Raw genomic sequence first — 22,661 nt, forward strand, 5'->3', positions numbered from 1 at the left:
ACTGGTGGAACCATTAAGGTCATGATGCACCAGCAAGGACATGACAGACCCAGAGGCTCAAGGAGTGGAGAGTACATCCTTCCACTGTGAGGAGCACTTCAGGGAGGAGGGTGGGTTGACGTGAACTTTAAAGGGCAAAGAACCAATCTTTCTCCTCCCTCCCTTTCTTCTTCCCTCCTTCTCTCCCTCGCCCTTCCTTCCTTCCTTCCTTCCTTCCTTCCTTCCTTCCTTCCTTCCTTCCTGTGGTGATATATTGATTATGATTTATTAAAGACACTCAAGATCAAAATAGCAAAGCAGTCACACAAGTTAGCTATAGAAGCTAGGTGGTGGCGGCACACACATTTAATCCTAGGACTCAGGATTAAGTGGTAGAGGAATCTCTGTTGGTTCAAGGCCATACTGACTACACAAAATCGATCCAGTCCTAAAAGAAACAGCTCACACAAAGGTGATCTCAGCACCTGTGATCCCATGCCTTTAATCCCAGCACTAGAAAGGTATCAAAGATAGGAACAGGGTCTTCGGTAGTCAGTGTCAGGATCATGTTTTAGCCATGCTGAGGAGAGGCAGCAGTCTGAGGCTTGGTGAGTGCTCATGGAGACTGGACAGCCCTTGCAGCCTGAGGTAGAGGTGAGAGCTAGTGGCTTGGCTGCTTTGCTTCTCAGATCTTCATCTTGAAGCCTGAACCCAACATCTGCCTCTAGGTTTTCTCTTTACTGCTACACCCTCTCTTCCTCCTTCCCTCCTTCCTTCCCTCCTTCCCTTAATTCTTTATGCTACACTTACAATGACAATGGCCTTTTCCTCTGAGTGTCTACCTTGATTCCGTTCTAAATTCTTTAGACAGAAAGCTCATTTCATGCTTTGGCATCTTTGGGCACTGATTGTCTAGTTAAGACAACTCAAATCATTGACTCAGGTCTGACAAATGGGGAACCTACATAAGACCAAACTAGACTCCCTTGACATATGTGACAATGGTGTGACTGGGACAATATATGAGGCCACTGGCAGTGGGTCCAAGATCTAACTCTAATGCAAAAACTGACTTAGTGGAGCCCATTCTATATGGAGAGATATCTTGCTCAGCCTAGACACAGGCATGTGTGGGGTGGAAAGGTACCTTGGTCCTACCTCAATAAGATGATGGGACAGACTTAGTAGACTTCCTAGGAGAGGTCTTACCCTCTCTGAGGAGCAGATGGGAGGGGACAGTGTGGGGGGAGCAGGAGGAGAGGAGAGAGGAGAACTGGCATTGGAATTGTAAAAAATAAATTAAAAAAAGAAGACAACTCAAGCAGGTTGCCATCATCACAGAGCTAGGAAGTGCAAGGATTGGAACTTAAACTGGAGTTCACGTTTTTAATAATTCTATACCCTCACTGCACACTCTATGTGATAGGCACACGGACAGTTACCAGGGTTCATACAGAATCCAGGAACAGATGAGTACTGGACAGATGGTAGAGACGTAGCTCCACAGTTGGCATGGAGGTGGCAGGTGACAATAGGTCACAACAATATAGGCATAGAGAGGCACCACCCATTCACACTGCCATCATCAGGGCAGGGAAGGAAACAGTTCCCTCTTCCAGGGCTGTGGGAAGAACACCTCAGAGGGCAGAGAGGCTTCTGGAAAAGCACCTTTGCTGTTTCCTAATGGAGTTTCTTATGTAGACTCTTTGAGTGTAACATGGCAGCTATGGTTTGACACCTCTGCGTGTGCAGGTCTGTGGGCAGTGCCTTTCCCCACTTCCATTCCCCACATACATGGATCACGCAGTCAGAGTCCTGCCACAGCACATGGCTCATACCTTCCACTACTACATCAGGACCATATGGCTCCCCTTCGTGGGTCTTGCTCAGACTCTCCCTTGCCAGAGAAGGGCTGGTGCACTGATGTCTGAAGACCAAGCCAGCTCATTGTACAGAAACCAAAGCCCTCTTTGGTGTAGGGAACAGACACAAAGCTTATTTATATGCACAGAATGGCCACAATATAACATAGTTGCATTCATGCTGTGCACCCAGAGGTGTATGGCAATATAGAATACGACATACATGCAACCCTATGTATATTGTAGATGATGTCCCCCTTTTCTGGGAAAAGGAAAACTAGAGATTTCACACCAGGAATAAAACAACCAGGCTGTCTAGCCTAAGTGAGCATTGTCCCTCCAGTACTTCCGGCTCTGTGCTTCTTATAGTCACTGCCAATTCAAGGGACTTAACGGTCATGTGAGGCTGTCCTGGATCTAAGGACAAGAACCTGTGAGACTCAATCCTGGTCCTTTGCCCTCCCCAAAGAGCCACCAACCTCTTCCAAAGCTAGTGTTCAGAGTAGAAACTTCCAGGAGAGTTATCAATTTGGGAGCCAAGGGCCTACGCCTACTATGTGGGTGGCTCACACACCTCCTGGTAGGTAGGCTCCTTTGATCCCACCATGCTAGCCATCTCACATTAAAAATACTGTGCTCACCACTTGAAACCCTGGAAATTCTGGAAAGCCTGAACCCACATTCCCCAGGACAGCTATCAGAGAGAGCTAAGCAGCAGCTGTGCGCCCCTAGGAAGAAGCAAAAGGACCTCAGATTACCTGCTGCCCCACCCCACTCTGAGCCCCCTGGGCCTGCTGCATTGTTAAAGGGCCCATCTGGCCCTGAAGGTAGAGACCACCGCTCGGTTATCCTCCAGGGCCCCACAGCAGCTGGTACGAGGAGCCGGGAGTGTGGCCCTGCTGGTTCTGTGACCATCCTAAAGAATGTACTTTATGTGGCTGGCTAGTTCACCCTGTGCCGTGGAGACCAGCTCAGGAGCAAGTCTGCTTTGCCATCAGCTGGTACAGTGCCTCTACACCCCAGTTCAGGTCCAAAGCCTGTCCTACTGGGAGACAGACATGTTTATTCTCATGCCTAGCCTTCTACATAGCCAAAGCTAAAGCTCCAGCCTGTGCACTGTGAATTCCAAAGGGACCAGAGAGGAACCCAGACAAAGGATTCATGAGGCAGGGGTCTTCCTGAGGCTCTGTCCTCCTCCAGATTTGAGGTGGCTGCTTTGAGACCCAGGAAATGATGCAGGAACTACTTACTACATATCAGTTCAGTGAAGCTGACCTCTGGAAAGAGGATCAGGCCTCAAGGACAGATGGGCTACAGAGCTGGCCCTGGGGTCCCCATGAGAATGATAGGTGTTTGGATGGATTTAGCAACATTACTGAATGTACTGATTGATAGACCCATTAGCAACTGGTTCAGAATAAACTCTCCAAAGCAAATGAGAGCCCCTCCCAGATTGTAGTTTCCTCATCCCCACCCCCACCCTATCTCAAGTGGTCTCAAGTGGGCATGTCCTCTACTTCCATCAGGCTCCTGAGTTCAAGGAAGTGTCAGCCCCCCTCCAATCCTGGCCATGATAACAACTCCAACACTACACGTGTATAATTTTTATTACTCAAAATAAAAGCAAATGAAGTTTAACATCAGTGACAAAATAAATAAACAAACAGCGAGGAGACTGTTAAAAACAAATCCTCTCAAGTTTTCTTGAATTTGAGTGATGTGGAAACCTTCATAGGGAAAAAAAAATAAATTCCCCTGCAATGTTGACTTTACTTTTTCAAATTATGTTACTTAAACATGCTCAAATGTAAAACTAGATATAAATACCTTATGTTTATAGATCTGTCCAACTACAAATGATAAAATTAAATACAAACCACACTACAAACACCAATGAATCTCATGTCTCAACTGTCCCAATAGCAAGGGGTAGAATGCTTGGTGGCAGAAACTTGGCCCTCCTAGACTGTGTCAGAACTCCAGACAGTGTGCTCTTGGTGCTGCAGGCTGGGGAAGATGTCTACCTCCTCACCCGCTCTGTGGCCCGTGAAGCCCTCCCAACAGCAGCACACCATGCTGTCCCTTGTCCTTTGGCTTTTCCTTGGCACACACACATTTTTTTTCACTTAAATTGAATCTATGCCTTTTCTCCCTTCATTGGTTACTAGTGATCAAGGTGTTGGGGTTTGGTACAGAGAGCTTACAAATCCCACAGTCCTTCCTCCATTATTCACAGTGACTTTCCAAGATTTCAGTTATTCATGGTCATGTCTGCAGAAAATATTAGGTGGAAAATTCCGGAGACAGTCTTGAGCTTTGGTAATAACTACTACAGTATATTGTTATCGTTGTGCTATTGTTATTTTTAGCTAATCTCACTGAACCGAACATATAAATAAAATCTCACCATAGGTGTTTGTGGTCCAGGAACAAACAGCATAGCCAGAATTTGGTAGTCTGTGTACAACTGGTGGCTTTAGGCATCAGCTAAGTATCTCAGGATGTTCACCCCATGGATCAGAGGTGGTTTCGTGGATGGCAGGGAATTGTGTACAAAGACAAAGGCTGGGAGCTCATGTGAGCCCCTGATTGGATGGTTGTTATTCTAACAGTTGAAATACCCTACTTAGACTATTTCTGTTTAGATTATCATCAAAATTAAAATACACAATTAACACATTCTTGTCAAGGACCCACGGGCATCAACTGTGCAACAATGCTAAAATCAACTTCACTGCAAAACTGTTGCAGTCTGTGCAGAAAATGAAGGCATTTCTCTGGAGAGCCGAGAAGCAAAGATAAAAGGGCGGTTTGGGTTTCGAAAGCTCCCTTTCTCCAAAAGTGCACACATGGAGTCCTTGAAGGGAGCTTTAAATATTTAGACGATGTAACATCTGGTTTTGAAAACTGGGTACCAGCTTTGTGTGTGGGTCAATGGACTTGGGGAGAGAAAAACAATGCCTATCCAAACTACCTTGGTCAACCTTTTTAAAAACTTCTCCAAAGTCCCTCTAATTCCCAGAGAGAATGATCACATTTGGAATTGCTTGGGATCAATTCTAGCCTAAACAGATATTGGAGATACCCTTCTATATGCTCATGCCATCACCCTAGCTCTGACTCCACCACCTTACTGAAGTCTGTGGCTTAGTTCTAGGACGGTTCTGGCTGCCCAACTATACCATGGCCCTCACAGCATCTGTTAACCAGGTCTGGAGGCCTCTCCGGCCTCATCTTACACACCCTGACTTCACACTTCTTATTTACCACTAATATTTCTGCTGTTATTACATTACGGGTAATTCTATGATGTCTCTCATCTGCAGGCCTGAGGGAAGGATCTTGAACTATTTCTCCATCCTACCCCCAGCCTTCCAGAAGGTAGGAAGCTGATCTTCCAGGAAAACAGGAGATACGATCCACAGAAGTGGCCGCCAGCCCAGGTCCTGTTGACAACCAGATCTCAGCCCTTTAGATGGGCTGTGACTGAGTTGATCCCACCTTCTGATGTGGGCATATGCTTGTTCCCATTTTGGGTCCCTTAACATCACCTGCTAGCCACTGGACTCACCCAAAGTCAGAGGACTGGCATCTGTGAGATTGCTTTCTGGTTCACTACAGTGCTCCCCTAGAATAGAGGGGAACTCCAAAACTTCAGACCAAGATACAGCTTTTACTGTCAATCCAGGTTTGCCTCAAGGAACTCATTCCAGTTCACAGTATCTTACTTATCTGGGCAAAAATTTCTAACTCTCCCTGCTATGGAGGAAGGAGACAAGTAAGGCTAACAGATAGATGGATGGATAGGTAGATAGGTAGACAGATGATAGATAGATAGATAGATAGATAGATAGATAGATAGATAGATAGATGCATGAATACATACATACATACATACATACATACATACATACATACATACATGGTAGATGATCCCTTGGGAAAAAAATGTCTTGTCTGCAACTTTTCATCCTTCTCTTTCCTTACCTACATTTTATGTTTCAAGAAGGAACTATATATTTTTATAATTTTTCTTTATTTTTGAGAAAAAAATATAGATTCCCTTCATTTCCCTCTCTAATTCCTCCACATTTTCCCCAACATGTGCCTTACAAACTTCATGTCTTTGTTTTTGGAGGTTTTGTTGTTGTTGTTGTTGTTGTTGTTGTTGTTGTATGTGTGCATTTTTTGTTAGTTTTTGTTTTGTGGGCTTTTTGTTTTGCTTTGTTTTGGATATTTGATAAGTCCAGTTAGTACTACCCATATATGCATGAATGTGGGGCCATCCACTAAAGTATGGAAAACCTACCTGTATTCACACCCTCAAAAAATAATGATACTTGCTCCCCCAGAGACTATCCACTGGCAAAATAGCTTCCCCCAAAGGGAAGGATCATCTATGCTGAAATTTTATTGGGCTTGAACTTATGTAGGTCTTGTGTAGGTAACCACAGCTACTGTGAGTTCATGACTGTGGTAGTCATGTCATGTCCAGAAAGGGACTATACTTCAAGTATACTTGATTCTTAAAAATTCAAAATCACATAAAAATAAACCTAAAAACCTTATGTAAAAATAAAAGGCTCCTATTCAATGCTTTGTCTCCATTGTCTCATTCCAGAATGGACACTTCTTCTTCGGTAGTTTTGGTCAAACCAGCGGAAGGTGTCAAGGTCAAAGATTCCCATGGGCTCTTGAGTGCCCCTCATTGCAGCCTAGCTGTCCTCATGGGCTTTTCTTCTTTCTCACTCATTTCCCCATCACCGGGCTAAGTCTTCCTGCTTTTTACATGTGCTCTTTGTTGAACAGAAACCACTTCCTGTTCGAAGCCATCCTTTGACCCCGGGGCTTTCCTGTTCTCCTTTGGATTAAATGTCTCCTGGTATTTCTTTACACAGACTCCTCTTGGGAACAACGGTCCAGAAAGTCATTGTCTTTTCAGTTCTTGATTTCTGTGTGCCTAGCTACCTAGGCTTCTCATTTACCAAAGAGGCTGTTCTTTCTCCATTGCATTTTCTATCCCCTTGTGGTGTCTGTCAGCTGTGGATGACTGGATTTATCTCTGGGTTTCTGCTTTCTTACGCTGGCTTTATGCCTGTGCCACGCTGTCTGTGGTCTTCTGAAATCTGGTGGGGAGATGTATTCTTTGTGGTCAAGATTTCTTGCATATGAATTTAAGTGTGTGTGTGTGTGTGTGTGTGTGTGTGTGTGTGTGTGGTTTTGTTTGGTTTCTTATTTTTGTTTTATAGTTCTGTGGACTACATTGATGGAGATTACTAGGAATCTGTAAATCTCTTTGAGTTCTCTGGACATCTTAACATTACTATGTACCAGCATGGCTGCTCTTCCTAGTTTCTAATGCCTTCTTTGTCTTCATTTATTGATGTTTCATAATCTGTAAAGTAAAGACCTTTTTGGTTCAATTTTTCCCTGTGCACTTTATTTTTATACTTTTGGAAATTTTTAATAGGCCTACTTTCATGATTTCTTCCTTAGGGATCCTGTCATTGGATGTGTAAAATGCTAGAGTTTTGTGCATTGGTTTTATGTCTTGCAGCTTTCCTGAGTTTGTTAAGCAGCCCCATTGCACCTTGGGCAGTGTATTTACACTTTTCTATACTAGGAATAATGTCATCTCCAAATGGGGATAGTTTGGCCTCTGTCTCCCTACTATACAAAAATCAACATAAAATGGATCCAGGATTTAAATTTAAGCCTCTGAACTATGAAGTCACAAGAATAAAATATAAGGGGAACACTCTAAGAAGTGGTATAAGTGATGATTTTGAAAATATGACCTCGAAAGTGTGGGGAAAGTATAAAAGAGGGATTATATTAAACTAAAAACTGTCTGCATCACAAAAGGAATAAGACCAGAGTGAACAGACAGCCCACAGAATGGGAGAGGGCATTCACCAACTGCTTGTCTGACAAACGATTAGCATCTAGAATATAGAAGGAACTCACAGAACAACACACCAAATAATTCAACTTTAAAATAGACACTTCTTAGAAGAATGAGTCTAATGGCCAAAAAATACATGAAAATACTCAATAGGTTTAGCTCTCTGGATATACAGATCAAACTACAGAGGTATCAGCTCACTATTCAGAATAGCTAGTAGTAAAACAAAACAGAGAAAATGCTGGTGGAGGTGAAGAAAGAATATATTTTCACACAGCTATTAAGGTGACCATCACAGCTTTTCAGAAAGCCAAAAATGGAATGACCACTTGAGCTAACTATCCCTCTTATGGGACGTCCAATAATGAAGCCAGTATACCAAAGAAACACCAGCATGCCAGTGTTCACTGCAGAATCATTCAAAATAGCTAAACATGGAATCAACTTCTGTGCCCATCAACCGACAAGCAGACAAAGAAAATGAGGCTTATGTATACAATGGGATATTGCTCAGCTATAGAAGAAATGAAACCCTGTCATTTGCAGCATGGATCACTTTGGCCAGGAAGTGCATTGGCATCTTGCCTGCATGAGGGTGTCAGGTATCCTAGAATTGGAGTTACAGACAGTTGTGAGCTGTCATGTGGTGGGAACTGAACCCAGGCCCTCTGGAAGAACAGCCAGTGTTCTTAATTGCTGAGCCATCTCTCCAGCCCTAAAATCTAGTATTTTAACAAAAACACAAAAGGGAAATTTTGTGCTCATGGCTGCCCACAGCAGTCCAGGGCTATAGCAAGCCACTTATCACTTGCTTGGGAAAAAAATGTTTCTTCTTGTGGATCCCAGGACTCCCAGGGTCACTGCAGGCTTCTCACCTATGAACAGACAACGCTCTCAGTGTTCCTAAGCAGACTATCTAGAACAGAAGTCACTCCAGCCAGGTAGGAGCAGAATGCCGCCATTTGGTCTTTAAGCAAGTTCCCTGCGGCTCATTGGCATGTTTTGCATATTTTCACTTCAGGGTAATAAACAATATATGCAAAGTCTCCGGACGCCATTATTTAGGAAACCTGCCAGAGTGGATTAGACAGGGATCTGTCTTGGTGTATACCTAATGAGGCAAAAGGAAGTTCTAATGGGATTTCATGGATTCAGATCATAATTGGATTTGGTGGAGGGTGTAATTAAATTTCATTAAAAGCCTAAAACCTCTGCCCTAGAAAATAATGGAAGGGTCAGAAAACCTACCATTTTTCTCAAAGGGAAATGAGAAAAGGCCGCAGAAATTCTAAGACATATCTGTGCTCTGGGACAGCCACCCAGCATCGGTGGAATTGGGAGTTTCATCTTCAGTAAGTGATCTGAAAACCCTGTGCTTGACAGCAGAGTTGTGAAAGTGCTGACAGTACAGACACTGGAGGGAGGGTCAGCCTGCCAGCTTGTCATCAGTCACACCCCAGAAAGACACCTTCAGCATGCCCGGCTGTGTGCCCAGAGTTTCTGAGCTGCATGGCCTCCAGAGGCACTCCTCAGATAAGGACTGTGGAGATGGTATTGGCTGACTGCGCTGGTCAGAGCAATTCCTCTGAGAAGGAAGAGACACTCTGAGGATCAGTCAGTTGTGAGGCTGTTGCTCCTATCTGCACTGGATCCTACTTTGATCCTAACTGAAGTAGAGAAATTTCAGGAAACGGGGGAACAGAAATCACTCTCCACTACTAGAAATCAGTGGTCAGCAACAGGTGGGGCAGACACAGTTTTGTTCTATCAATTCTTCTTTTATGAATTATGCTTTTGATGCCAAATCTATGACTTTTTCCTTTGTTATAGGTCTCATGGATTTTCCCACTTTTTGTTTTGTGTTGAGACAAGTCTCTTGTAGCTCAGGTTAGCCTCTAACTTATTATATAAGCTAAGGATAACCTTGAACTTCTGACACTCCTGCCTCCATGCTGGGCATTAAGTCTAGAGCTTCAGGTATACCAGGCAACACTCTACCAATTGCTGTTGTTGGTTTTCTTGTCTCTCCAGGTCCCATCACCCTTCTCAGGCCCAAATAAGCACACAAAGACTTATAATAATTATTAAACTATTGGATGATGGCTTGGACTTCTAATTGGCTAGCTCTCTCTAAATTATTAAGCCATATCTGTTAATCTATGTATTGCCACAAGGCTGTGGCTTACCCGTAATCTGGCATGTTATTCCTTCAGTAGCATGGCATCTCTGCCATCTCTCTCTGCCCACCTTTCCCAGATTCTCCTTGTCTCCTAGTCCTGCCTATCTTCCTGCCTCATTGGTCAAACAGTGTTTTATTCATCAACCAGTAAGAGAAACACATATATAGTAGGACATCCCCCATCATCTCCTCTTTTCTGTCTAAATAAAAAGAAGAGTTTTAACTTTATATATTAACTTTATAATTATATGTTATATAATTATATATTAACTTTAAAATTATAATTAATTTACTTAATATATTATATATTAAGTAAAATTATATATAATAAACCAGTTATCAAGAAAGAACTACAGTTAATAATATTCCATTAACATATGGCAAAATTTAAAGAAAGTATTTTATCATCTATCTTTGTGAGCCTAAAGTCTTAGGTGTAACTTATCTTTTATCATAACTAAGGAAAACCATAACTATAACTGTCTGTCTTCAAGTCCATCAAAGACCTCAGGAGGATAATATATAAACTCTAGAATTGACAGACATCTCGCTGCCTGGACAGTCACCCAAAGTTCCTTTGTGATGTTGGAACATCCATCTTTAGCCCATAGGCCTAGTGTATTGGGCAGACTTCTCAGCGAAGCATAAAATTTTAAACTGTCCACCTGTATTGGCAGTTTGTCAGTCATTTTGTGTGTGCGTGTGTGTGTGTGTGTGTGTCCTGTAGAATGTCTGGCAGACTCTTCCATGAAAGAGGAACCCTGCAGCAATGTCCCATCTTGTTTCAGCAATCACTCACTTTCCTGTGAGTCCTGTATTCCAATTTGTACAGCATACAGTCAAACAGTCCAGGCAAGAGCAGTTTCTTGCCCAAATGACTAGTCTTGCTATGTCAAACTCCATAATGAGTTTTCCTTCCATGCCTATCTTCCTCTCTGAAGTAATTGGTGTTGCCAGGAGCAGTTGTGTCTCACTGTCATGAAAAATCCCGAGCCATTTTAAATGTCATATTCTGAAGGTCTTTGAAGGTTTTAAAGAATATGTATTATTCTCAAATATATCTCTGTATATCTAGAAAATCTAATTAACATAACTATAAGTTTTGACTATTATAGATGACTATCATCTGTGTTTAATTATATATTCCATTTTTAAAAGAGCTGTATAAACATAAAACCTAAACAAGAGGAGAAATATACATAAAACAAAATTGACCTTAAATTTGTGTCATTAAACCAAAATCCATACCAATGTATTTATTTTTATTTCATACTCCTTTTTTTCCCCAACTAAGTTGCATGTCTAGTCATCATTTTCCTCCTAAAAGTCTATTTTTATCATATACATTTATTTAGGTCTTCTTTGTTATTTTCTGGGAAAACTTGTAATTTTGAACATATAAATCTTATACATGTTTTGCTAGATATCTATCAAGATATTTTATTTTCCTTTGAAAAACTACAAATGCTATCATGCTTTTAATTTGAGTTTCCAGCTTGTTCATTCCCTGCTGTTGTGCAGTTTTATTATCATAGGAGCATTTTTGGTGGTGGCTACTTTTAAATCCTTGTTATAAAATTCCAGCATCTGATTCTTTTCACTAAGCATCTGCTGATTTTCTAATTTCCTTCATGCTTTTCCTGGCTTGTCATATGATGAATGATGCTCTTTTGGTCTTGCTTGTATTTGGGGTATTTGGATATTATTATAATGAGCTCCTATTTCATTCTGGGTTTCCAAAGGTAAAGGGTGTTCCTCTTTATACTTTATTCCCTCAATAGTGTCTTAACAAAGATGGACCGCTAATTTACACCACCTGGGCATGGGAACAAGGAGACAGAATGCCAATTTGCCCCATTCCCCACCCCCTCATCGTGTCCCTTATTGATGTTGGGTGAGGATGGGGGTTCAGCTCTCTGTCTCTCATTAAGAAAGAGAAAGTCAAGTATTATCTCACATCATTCTTTTGAGACCAAGTGATGCTGGGGCTCAACTCTCCACCTAGCCATTTTAGGGGTTGGCAGGGGGTGAGAGTTGTGGTTTGAACCTTAAACTACTACTGAATACCATGTGCTGAAGGCTTGTTTGCCACTAGATGGCTTTGGAAGTGACTGGAGCATGAGGACTTTGAGATAATCAACTAGTTCATTGATGGATTCATAATTTGATAGGCTATTGGAGATAAAGTTGAACCTATATTCTTGGGGTCTATATCATGCTCCTTCCCCCTTGCTCCTGCCTGTTCACTCTCTGCTTCCCAGTCACTATGAGGTAAGCAGCTATGTTCCATGATATGGTCGCCAACAAGATGTTATGTCTCAAAGCCTGGAAGCAATGAAGCCAAGTGACCAGAAACTGACACCTCTGACACTGAGTCAACATAAATCCTTCCCACTTTACATTATCTTCTTGGGCCTTTTGTCATGGTGATGGGAAGCAGAGAGATGACTGTGGTGTCTCTTACCCTCATTCCCACACCTGGCACTAGGGTGGACATCACTTTAATCACCTGATTGGTAGATATAGAGACTCCACTCATAATAGGCTCCAGTGACACTACCAATAGTGAGATCTAGAGCATTCTCTGCTTCCAGTGGGAGGAATAGAGAATAGCTCCCTGTGTACCACTAATAGATACACAGACACTACCATTTCATGTTACTTCCTTGGGCCATGGAAAACACATCAGCTCCCTGCCTGAACCCACTGAAATTGTTGGTGAGCAGGCTGGGAAGACAGTTAGGGTCTCCTTTTCTTGTGCCTAACTGATTCAAAGTACACATTGTCAAATTTTTCTACCATTAGGCCACTATCTTCTTGGTTCTTCAACTATGGTAGCATCTTTCATTTTGGAGTGTATTTTGTCAAGGCTTCTTAAAATCCTGGGCAAATAATTGCCTTTTCATGTCTCAAGTTCCAAGGTCCCTCAGCAGCCAGTACCTTTCTTTCCCCTTTCAGTCCAGCCCTGCTTGTTTGCTGGGTCTTATCCAGGATGTTGAATTATTAAGAAAGAGGACCCAGGGAGATGTGGCTATTCCACTGACAGACCACAAGCCCCATTATTCATCTATTGTTATTGTTATTTTTGTTCTGTTGCATAATTTATGTATGTGGGCGTCCATATGAGCATATTATGTATGTGGGAGTCCATATGAGCATATGTATGTGGGCATGAATAGGAGCATATGTATGTCTGTGGGAGTCCATATGAGCATATGTATGTCTGTGGGAGTCCATATGAGCATATGTATGTCTGTGGGTGTGAATATGAGCATATTATGTATGTGGGTGTGCATATGAGCATATGTATATGGGAGTCCATATGAGCATATTATGTATGTGGGAGTCCATATAAGCATATGCATGTATGTGGGTATGCATATGAGCATATGTATGTAGGAGTCCATATGAGCACATGTATTATGTGGGTGTGCATATGAGCATATGTATGTATGTGGGAGTCCATATGAGCATATGTATGTATGTGGGTGTGCATATGAGCAAGTACAGAGGCCTGAGGTTGGTATCAGGTGTCTTTCTTCATTGCTCTCCACCTTCTATATTGAGTCTGGGTCTTTCACTTACCCCAGAGCTCTCCGTTTTGTCTAGTTTAGCTAGCCTGCTTGTCACATGGAGGCCCTATCTTTGTCTCCTGTGTTCTGGGATTACAGGCAGCTGTCACACCTGCCCAGATTTTTATATGGGTTCTGGGGCTCTGAACTTGAGTCTCCATGATTGTGTAGCAAGCATTTTACTCAGTGACTTGACCAGTCTCCATACTGTCTGTACATTTTTATGCCACTTTATTTCCCATAACTTTTATGTTTCTCTTAGAAGCAGAACTGCTTGCAAGTACAATTTAAAAGGTGAATATAATTCCCCACTGAGTGGTCAGAGGGTCAAAGTATGATTTACATAATCATTTTGCTATTGGTTTTCACTACTATTGTAAATTATGTAGTGATGAGAATGTGGATTTTGTTTGATTTGTTTTTGTGTGTTTGTTTGTTCCATATTTATGATTATTAGGGTAGGGTTCTGGGGTAGAATTACACATATTCCCATAGCAACAAGCAAACCCTCTTGTACTTTAACCAACAATGAGACTTCCACGAGCTTTCAGACATGCGCTAACTTGAAAGGCGAACAGTGTCCCAGTTTGTCATAGTGTGCATTTCTGTGTTGCCTAGTGAGGCTGACTGCCCATCCTTTTATAACTTAGCATTCTGTCTTCCACTTGTTTTCTCCAGGGCCTACACACTCTATTGCAATAGTCTTGCTAGTAGAAAAATCTGACTTAGTACGTGCAAGCAGTTTTCTGAAACTACAAAGACATTTTTCAACATCAAAGTCTACCTAAAAGAGAAATAACCCAATCTCCTGTTCAACTGCCTAACAGGGAAACACCTGCCGATTAAATGGAGATATCAGATAAAGATAAAACATACAGAACACTTCAGCTTCTTTGGATAACGCTTGGTTTTAAAAACCACGCTGTTTAAAATGAATAAACATGTCATGAATCTTACCTGAAGCATGACTACATTATCACCTTCAAAGGTCACAAACACATCAGTGTCACATTTCAGGCCTGAGATTCGGTTTTCCATCAGGTAACCCTGTTGCAGAAGAAGAAGAGGGGAGAAGGAAGAGGAAGAAGAAGAATTAAAAACATTTTAAATTTGCAATCCCACCACTATATAGGAAGAATAGTTTATTTGAAATTAAAAGCACAGAACACTGGGAAGAATAAAATAGCCATGTATTTCTTACTCCGAATAATTTTCATCTATCATATTAGCTTTGAGGTCACAAATAGTATTTTGAGTATTATCTTTATTGATAGCAAAACATCTACAAATGGTCATTTCCTATTTAGCCAGAAGATTTCAATTAATTACACCAATATTCTTTCTGTTTTCCAACTCTTCTGAATTTTACTAGTGACTTACAGAACTTTACTAGTGTTCAAGGGAACGATGCCTCCCTCCACCCTAAAATGCTCCTTCTGTAAGCTGACCAATAGACTAACCTCACACTGACATTCCAAGGCTTAATTTTATTAACTATTTTGCATTGAAAATTCACTCTTTAATTAGTTTCCTCCTCCTCTTCAACCTCTTCCTCCTCCCTTCCCTCTTCTTCCTCCCCTCCCCCTCTTCTGCCTTTCTCCCTCCCCTTTCCCCCTCCCTTCTCTCCCTTCCCTCTTCCTCTTCCCCTCCATACCTTCCCTTTTCTCCTCCTCTTCCTCCTTTTCATTTTCTGAAATCCTGTTTCAAAGGTATTAACTCACAGTTATCCAAGTGCTGGCTGTCTCCTCACATACAGAACTGCTCCCTTGGGAAAAAGGCGGTTGGGTCCAGGTAAATGTGAGGGAAGCATGACTTGTCTCTGGTCTAAGAGCTCTTCCCCTGCCAAGACCTCTCCATCTCCTTCAGTTCAGGGGTCTCCCCACAGAATATCTAGACTCTGGCCCTCTGTCACTCCAGCCTGCCTGTCATATCAGAGGTGACTGTCCTGTTACTTCTCATGGTATTTGCAGTTTGCTTATCCTCTTGGAGTAGGGAAAGGCAGGCTTCCTTCCGCCTCTGTCAGAGTGTATAAGCCGCATGAGACACACATTCACAGAAGAGTAGTTACATGTCAACAACACACCTGAATCTTCAAAGACCCTCAATACCTGGGGGACCTGTTTCAGTTCTAAAAGTAGCTACAGGAGCCCTAGAAGCCTGGACACCTGGGTTCCTGCTGCCCATGGAGCCATGAAAGCCTGTGCATTTCAGCCCTCCTTCCTGCAGGAAGAGCGACCCTTTAAGGCTGGGCACTAGTCCACTCTCTTCCTCAGTGTCTCACTTTGGGGTGTGACCATTTGCAGTTAACAGAAGCAAAAGGATCTTCAGAAACCTGATAGAATCCTTAATAACTTTCACAAAATTAAACCAATCCTATTCATGGATTCAAAAATAGGAGTAACATTTCCAACCTGGAGAAATGTTATCTCCCTTGTACACACACACACACACACACACACACACACACACACACACACGCACACGCACACGCACACGCACACGCACACGTCTGAGCTACTCTGCTGGCCAACACAAGAAGTCTGTCTCACATCCTTTGGCCTTCCCACCCTGGGCTGACTCAGTTTCACCGTTTTGATTGCACCACACACAGGCTGATCACTGCAGACCTTGCTAACAACATCCAGGACGCACAATGCTGAAGAAACAAATGTGGGTTGTTTTTCATTTTCTCCTAAGCATTTTGCTCTGCCTTCCCACAGCGAAAGAGAAGAAACGGGCTCTTTACCGCCCTGGAAGCCGGGTGATCGATGGAGGCAGTAATGAGACAGCAGCCATAATCCACTCACACAGACAGCAACAGTCTCTCAGTGGGCAGGCCACAGCATTCTGTGAACATGAGAGGGTCCCTCTTCTATCGGGTCTTCAAATGCAGTATCATTTATTTATCTCCTAGCTCACAGTCCCTGCTTTGAGTTCCCCATCTGGTTTGAAAGGGAAATAAAAGTGTGTGATGGCTGCAGGTGTACCGGGCACCTTCAGACCCGAGGAATTATATATACCCTGGCCAGAAGCCCGCCCAGGGATCTGGACACCTAGAAATGAAAGCAAAAAGAATACAATGTCCACCTTGTGTGAGCTTTGGTCTGTCCTCTCTTCTGGAATCACTAATCCTGCATATACTATCTAATTTCCTCAGAACAGGGTAGAAAAGCTTGGCCTCACTGAAGTCTGAATCCTTAGGCCATCTAAGGTGACCTGTTTAGAAGCTAACTGTGTTGGGAAAGACCTAACATAAAGTGTGTGTGAGCTTAAAGACCCACAATGCACTGGATTTGCTAAAAGGGATTTTGCAACCATATTATTGAGTGGCTTAAATTATAAATTTGAGGTCCAAAATCCTTCAGGAACAAATGATTATAAAGGGTTTTGTGGCAGGAGAAAGAGAGTAGGGTGCCTCAAGATAAGACTGTTTTTGTTTGCTTTTTTTGTTTTGATGGTTTTTTGTTTTTTTAAAAGCCAGTTTTCAGAGGAAGCCGTTTCTTCACAGCTTCCACTAAAGAGTGGAGTGGAGCACATACATGAATACAAGAAGTCCAGGCACTACACACAGTAGAGGCAGTGCCTTTAAAGGAGCATGCTTCAGAGGCTCTTTCCTTAGCTAACTAGCCCATTCTTGTTCTCAACCTCTCTTTTCCTTTCTTCAAAAATACTTCCTTTGATTTGTGTATATTAATGTTATCTGCTTTCTATGTTTGTGCACCACCTGCATGCAGGGTCTACAGAGACCAGAAGGGGGCATTGGACCCTCTGGAACTGGAGTTAGGGGAGTCGCCACCATGTGGGTACTAGAAACCAAATCCAAGTCCTCTACCACAGCTGCTAGTGCTTTTAACTGCTGAGCCAACTCTCCAGATCCTGTTTCTCCTTTCTTAATAGGCTGTTTACACGTCAGTTTTACAGAGCCGGGATCCGTTGTCCTCTGAACTTAGATCTGCAGATAGGCACTCTTCCCACGCAAGTTCAGGGTGAGCTAGGCACTCCTGTGCAAGTTGAGCTTTCTCGGTGTTTCTCTGACCTCTGTGGCTAACTTAAAAGGCATGAAACAGCTGATCCAAGCAAGTGGGGCCTCACTGACTCCAGACTGACAGCTGGGAAACCTGGTAAGATCAACCTAGGCCTCCTGAATGTAGGTGGCAGTGGGAGGGCTTGGGAAAGTCTACGGGGCCGCTGGCAGTGGAACCAGTCATTGTCCCCAGTGCATGAACTGGATTTTTGGAGCCCATTCCCTATGGAGGGATACCTTCCTCAGCCTAGATACAAAGGGGAGGGCTTCCTTTGGTCCTCCCAAAAATTATGTGACAGACTTTGATGATTCCCGTTGGGAGGCCTCACCCTCTGTGAGGAGTGGATGGTGCTGGGAGATGGTGGGGAGAGTGGGAGGATGAGAGGGAGAGGGAACTGGGATTGGTATGTAAAATAAGATTTTTAAAAAAAAATAAAACGAAATAAACAAATGACTAAGAAAAAAAAAAACCACCATACAAACCGGAAAAAAAAAATGTCCTGACTTTTTCTCTACTTGCCCTCCTGCAGTTGCTCAGATTTGCAGCTTGACTATACTGCTGTTTGTTTGTTTTTCTTAAATTCTAATAAAACTATCCTTGAATTTCCTTGAGTCAATTTTCAAATTCTTTTATTAATGAGATGAAAAACTCAGGAAAAAAAAAGAATCTCGGTTTCACAGTTATGTTTGCTTGTATTTTTAATGAAAAATAAAAATTTTGATTTTTATTAACTACTAGGAGCAATAAGTAATCACTATAAAACGACAGAAAATAAGAAAAATCAGGAGAAAAGATAAGGAGTGTAACATGAATAATAAAGACCCAGAGACTGATACTGGGGTTCAAGCCTCAAGCTGACGATCAGAGGAGCAAAGCAGCTGCCACTAGCTTCTTACCTCTACCTCAGACTGAAAGGGCTGATCCTGTCTCCACAAGCTCTTACCAAGCCTCAGACTGCTGCCTCTCCTCAGCTGGCTGGAGACTAAATCTCAGAATGCAGCCTGAGACACTGGGCTCCTATCTTTTGTATACCTCTCTAGAGCTGGGATTACAGGCGTGAACTCTGTTCATCTTTTAGACTGATTCTCCCTGGGTAGCCTTGACCTCACAGAGATCCATCGTGAGTCCTGGGATTAGAGGAGTGTGCTACCACTGCCTAGCTTCTATAGATAATGAGTGTAGCTGTCTTTGCATTCTGATTCTTCAGGCAATCTTTATTAAATCATAAGTGATATATCTCCACAAAGAAGGCATGGCGGTACAGACTCGCCCAGAACTTACAGCCATCCTGCAGAAAAGAGGAATGAAAAATAACAATCTATAGTACCAGAGATAAATGAGTGCCTGGGAAAGAATAATCCAGAGGCCATGGCTTAGGATAGAAAAACTGGCATCAGACGGCTGACGGTAGGAGTTGGTGAGGATGGCAGAAAGGAAAGAGAGATAGGTAAACAACAGAACAGACTTGGGTTAAAGCGAACCCTGGAGTGTTCCAGGAGGAAGAGGAGGAGGGATATAGCGGACCATGGCAGGAACACTCAGAGGATACCTCCTCAAGTCTGAAACCCCAGCTCCAGGGATGTTCCCAGAGACCATACCCAAGCATCAACTCTGCTGTGTGCCCTGTGCTCAGCATTTCTCAAATCTCATCATGCCCCCTTGAAGGATGAAAGAGATGAAGTTCAGTGAGGTTTGCCGCTGTTCTGACCGCACTGGCTTTGCCCCTTTCCTGGCATTTTGGAGTAGGATTCCCTTCATCCCCTGAGATTTGCAAGGGGATCCTTGCACGTCCTCTCATCAGCTCCTCTACCACTGTCCCTGGGCTCCTGGTTTTAGTCAGAGTCCACGGAATGTGTACTCTGTATTTCTATCAGAGGTTCCCAGCCTCAGTGTGTCTCCACAGGTCCCTGCCCCGAGTAACCACCCAGGACAGCGCTGGGGCTGGGATCTAGATGGCACGTGATGCTCGTCGTCTTCTTGTAAAACCCAGTTGACTGCCCAGCCACCAGCCCCTCCTTGCAGAGAGTGTGTGAGGGTTTGGGGTGAGGGGTTTCCTTTCCTCCACATTTCTCCCTCGATTTCCTGGTCTACCCTTTTCTCGCTTACGTTGTATTTGTCTTCTCATTTCTCAAAACGTCACATGTCCCTCTCCCCCTTTTTTAACTTCTCCAGTTTTCTTTTTTTAAATCACTTTTATTTGAATTAGAAACAAGATTGATTTACATGACAATCCCAGTTCCCTTCTCCCTCCCTTCCTCCCCTACCCTCCCCCCAAAAGCCCTACCTATCACATATCCTTTCTTCTATTCTTCCCCTGACTCAACCTTTCTGCTCCCCCATGACCTCTGCATCCTTACTCTTCTCCCTTTCTCATTCTCCTGGCTCCCTCCCCCCTCTTCCCGTGCTCTCAATTTGCACAGGGGATCGTGACCCTTTCCCCTTCTCCAGGGGACAAAGTTTGTCTCTTTTAAGGTCCTTCTTGTTTACTAGTTTCTCTGGCAGTGTGGATTGTAGGCTGGTAATCCCTTACTCTATGTCTAAAATCCACATATGAGTGAGTACACATCATGTTTGTCTTTTTGTGATTGGGTTACCTCCCTCAGAATGGTTTCTTCTAGTTCCATCCATTTTCCTGCAAATTTCAAGATTCCATTGTTTTTTTTTTTTTTTTTCTGCTGAGTAGTACTCCATTGTGTAAATGTACCACATTTCTCTATCCATTCTTCTGTAGAGGGGCATCTAGGTTGCTTCCAGTTTCTGGCTATTACAAATAGTGCTGCTATGAACATCATTGAACAGATGTCTTTGTTGTATGAATGTGCTTCTTTTGGGTATATGCCTAGGAGTGAAATTGCTGGATCTTGAGGCAGACTCATTCCCGTTTTCTTGAGGAGTGGCCATACTGATTTCCAAAGTGCCTGTACAAGTTGACACTCCCACCAGCAGTAGAGAAGTGTTCCCCTTTCTCCACATCCTCTCCAGCATAAACTGTCATTAGTGTTTTTGATTTTAGCCATTCTAAAAGGAGTAAGATGGTATCTCAGAGTTGTTTTGATTTGCATTTCCCTGATGGCTAAGGATGATGAACACTTTCTTATGTGTCTTTCAGCCATTTTAGATTCTTCTACTGAGAACTGTCTATTTAGTTCTGTACCCCACTTTTTAATTGGATTGTTTGGTGTTTTGGAGACTAGCTTCTTCAGTTCTTTGTACATTTTGGTGATCATCCCTCTGTCAGATGTGGGGTTGGTGAATATCTTTTCCCAGTCTGTGACCTGCTGTTTTGTCTTGCTGACTGTGTCCTTTGCCTTACAGAAGCTTCTCAGTTTCAGGAAGTCCCATTTATCAATTGTTGATCTCAGTGTCTGTGCTACTGATGTTATGTTCAAGAAGAGGTCTCCTGTACCAATTAATTCAAGGGTATTTCCCACTTTATCTTCTAATAGGTTCAGTGTGACTGGGTTTATGTTGAGATCTTTGATCCACTTTGACTTAAGTTTTGTGCATGGCGATAGGCTTGGGTCTATCTGTAGTCTTCTACATGTCTGCATCCAGTTATGCCAGCACCATTTGTTGAAGATCTTCTCTTTGTTCCAGTGTATAAATTTGGATTGTTTGTCAAAAATCAGGTATTTGTAGGTGTGTGGGTTAATATCAGGGTTTTCAACTTTATTCCTTTGGTCTACCTGTCTATTTTTGTGCCAATACCAAGCTGTTTTCAGGACTATAGCTCTGTAACAGAGCTTGAAGTCAGGGATGGTGATGCCTTCAGAAGTTCCTCTATTGTACAGGGTAGTTTTTGGCTATCCTGGGTCTTTTGTTTCTCAATATAAAGTTGAGATTTGTTCTTTCAAGATCAGTGAAGAATTGTGTTGCGATTTTGATGGGGATTGCATTGAATCTGCCTATCAAAAAGCATGGGAGATCTTTCCATTTTCGGGTATCTTCTTTAATTTCTTTCTTTAGAGACACAAAATTCTTACAGTACAGGTCTTTCCACTTTTTTGGTTAGTTTTACCCCAAGGTATTTTATGATGTTTGTGGCAATTGTAAAGGGTGATGTTTCTCTGATTTCTTTCTCCACCAATGTGTCATTGGTATATAGTAGGGCTACAGATTTTTTTTTAGTTAATCTTGTATCCTGCCACTTTGCTGAAGGTGTTTATCAGCTGTAGGAGTTCCCTGGTAGAGTTTTTCAGGTCACTTATGTAGACTACCATATCATCTGCAAATAGTGAGAGTTTGACTTCTTCCTTTCCGATTTGTATTCCCTTGATCTCCTTATGTTGTCTTATTGCTCTAGCTAGAACTTCAAGGACAATATTGAAGAGGTATGGAGAGAGTGAACAGACTTGTCTTGTCCCTGGTTTTAGAGGAATTGCATTGAGTTTCTCTCCATTTAATTTGATGTTGGCTGTCGGCTTGCTGTATATTGCTTTTATTATGTTGAGGTATGTTCCTGTTATCCCTGATTTCTCCCAAGACCTTTATCATGAAGGGGTGTTGGATTTTGTCAAAGGTTTTCGGCATCTAGTGAGATGATCATATGGTTTTTTTCTTCAGTACTTTTATGTGGTGGATTACATTGATGGATTTTCATATGTTGAAACATCCTTGCATCCCTAGGGTGAAGCCTACTTGATAGTGGTGGATGATTTCTGGGATGTGTTCTTGGATTCGATTTGCCAGTATTTATTGAGAATTTTTGCATCAATGTTCATGAGGGATATTGGTCTGTAGTTCTCTTTCTTAGTTGTATCTTTGTGTGGCTTGGGTATCAAGGTTATTGACGCCTCAGAAAAAAATAGTTTGGCAATGACCCTTCTGCTTCTATTGTTTGGAATACTTTGAGGAGAATTGGTATTAGCTGTATCTTGAATTTCTGGTAGAATTCTGCACTGAAGCCATCTGGCCCGGGCGTTTTTTGCATGGGAGACTTCTGATGACTGCTTCTATTTCATTAGGGGTTATAGGTCTATTTAAGTTGCTTGTCTGTTCTTGATGAAATTTTGGTAAGTGAAAATTGTCCAGAAAATTGTCCATTTTCTTTAGATTTTTGAATTTTGAGGAATATAGGTTTTCGAAGTATGACCTGATGATTCTCTGGATTTCCTCTGTGTCTGTTGTTATGTCCCCCTT

General features: G+C 42.5%; 1 protein-coding gene across 1 annotated transcript in view; it reads right to left on the reverse strand.

Annotated features, from left to right (window-relative positions):
• The window catches only part of Acoxl (acyl-CoA oxidase like), a 268,047-nt gene that overhangs the window by 97,303 nt on the left and 148,083 nt on the right, over positions 1 to 22,661 (reverse strand). The window contains 1 exon segment of the mRNA XM_035446222.1: positions 14,455 to 14,544. Within this exon segment, the coding sequence (XP_035302113.1) occupies positions 14,455 to 14,544 (90 nt within the window).

The sequence above is a fragment of the Cricetulus griseus genome, chromosome 6 (assembly GCF_003668045.3).
Source record: "Cricetulus griseus strain 17A/GY chromosome 6, alternate assembly CriGri-PICRH-1.0, whole genome shotgun sequence".
In the NCBI taxonomy this organism is placed as follows: domain Eukaryota; kingdom Metazoa; phylum Chordata; class Mammalia; order Rodentia; family Cricetidae; genus Cricetulus; species Cricetulus griseus.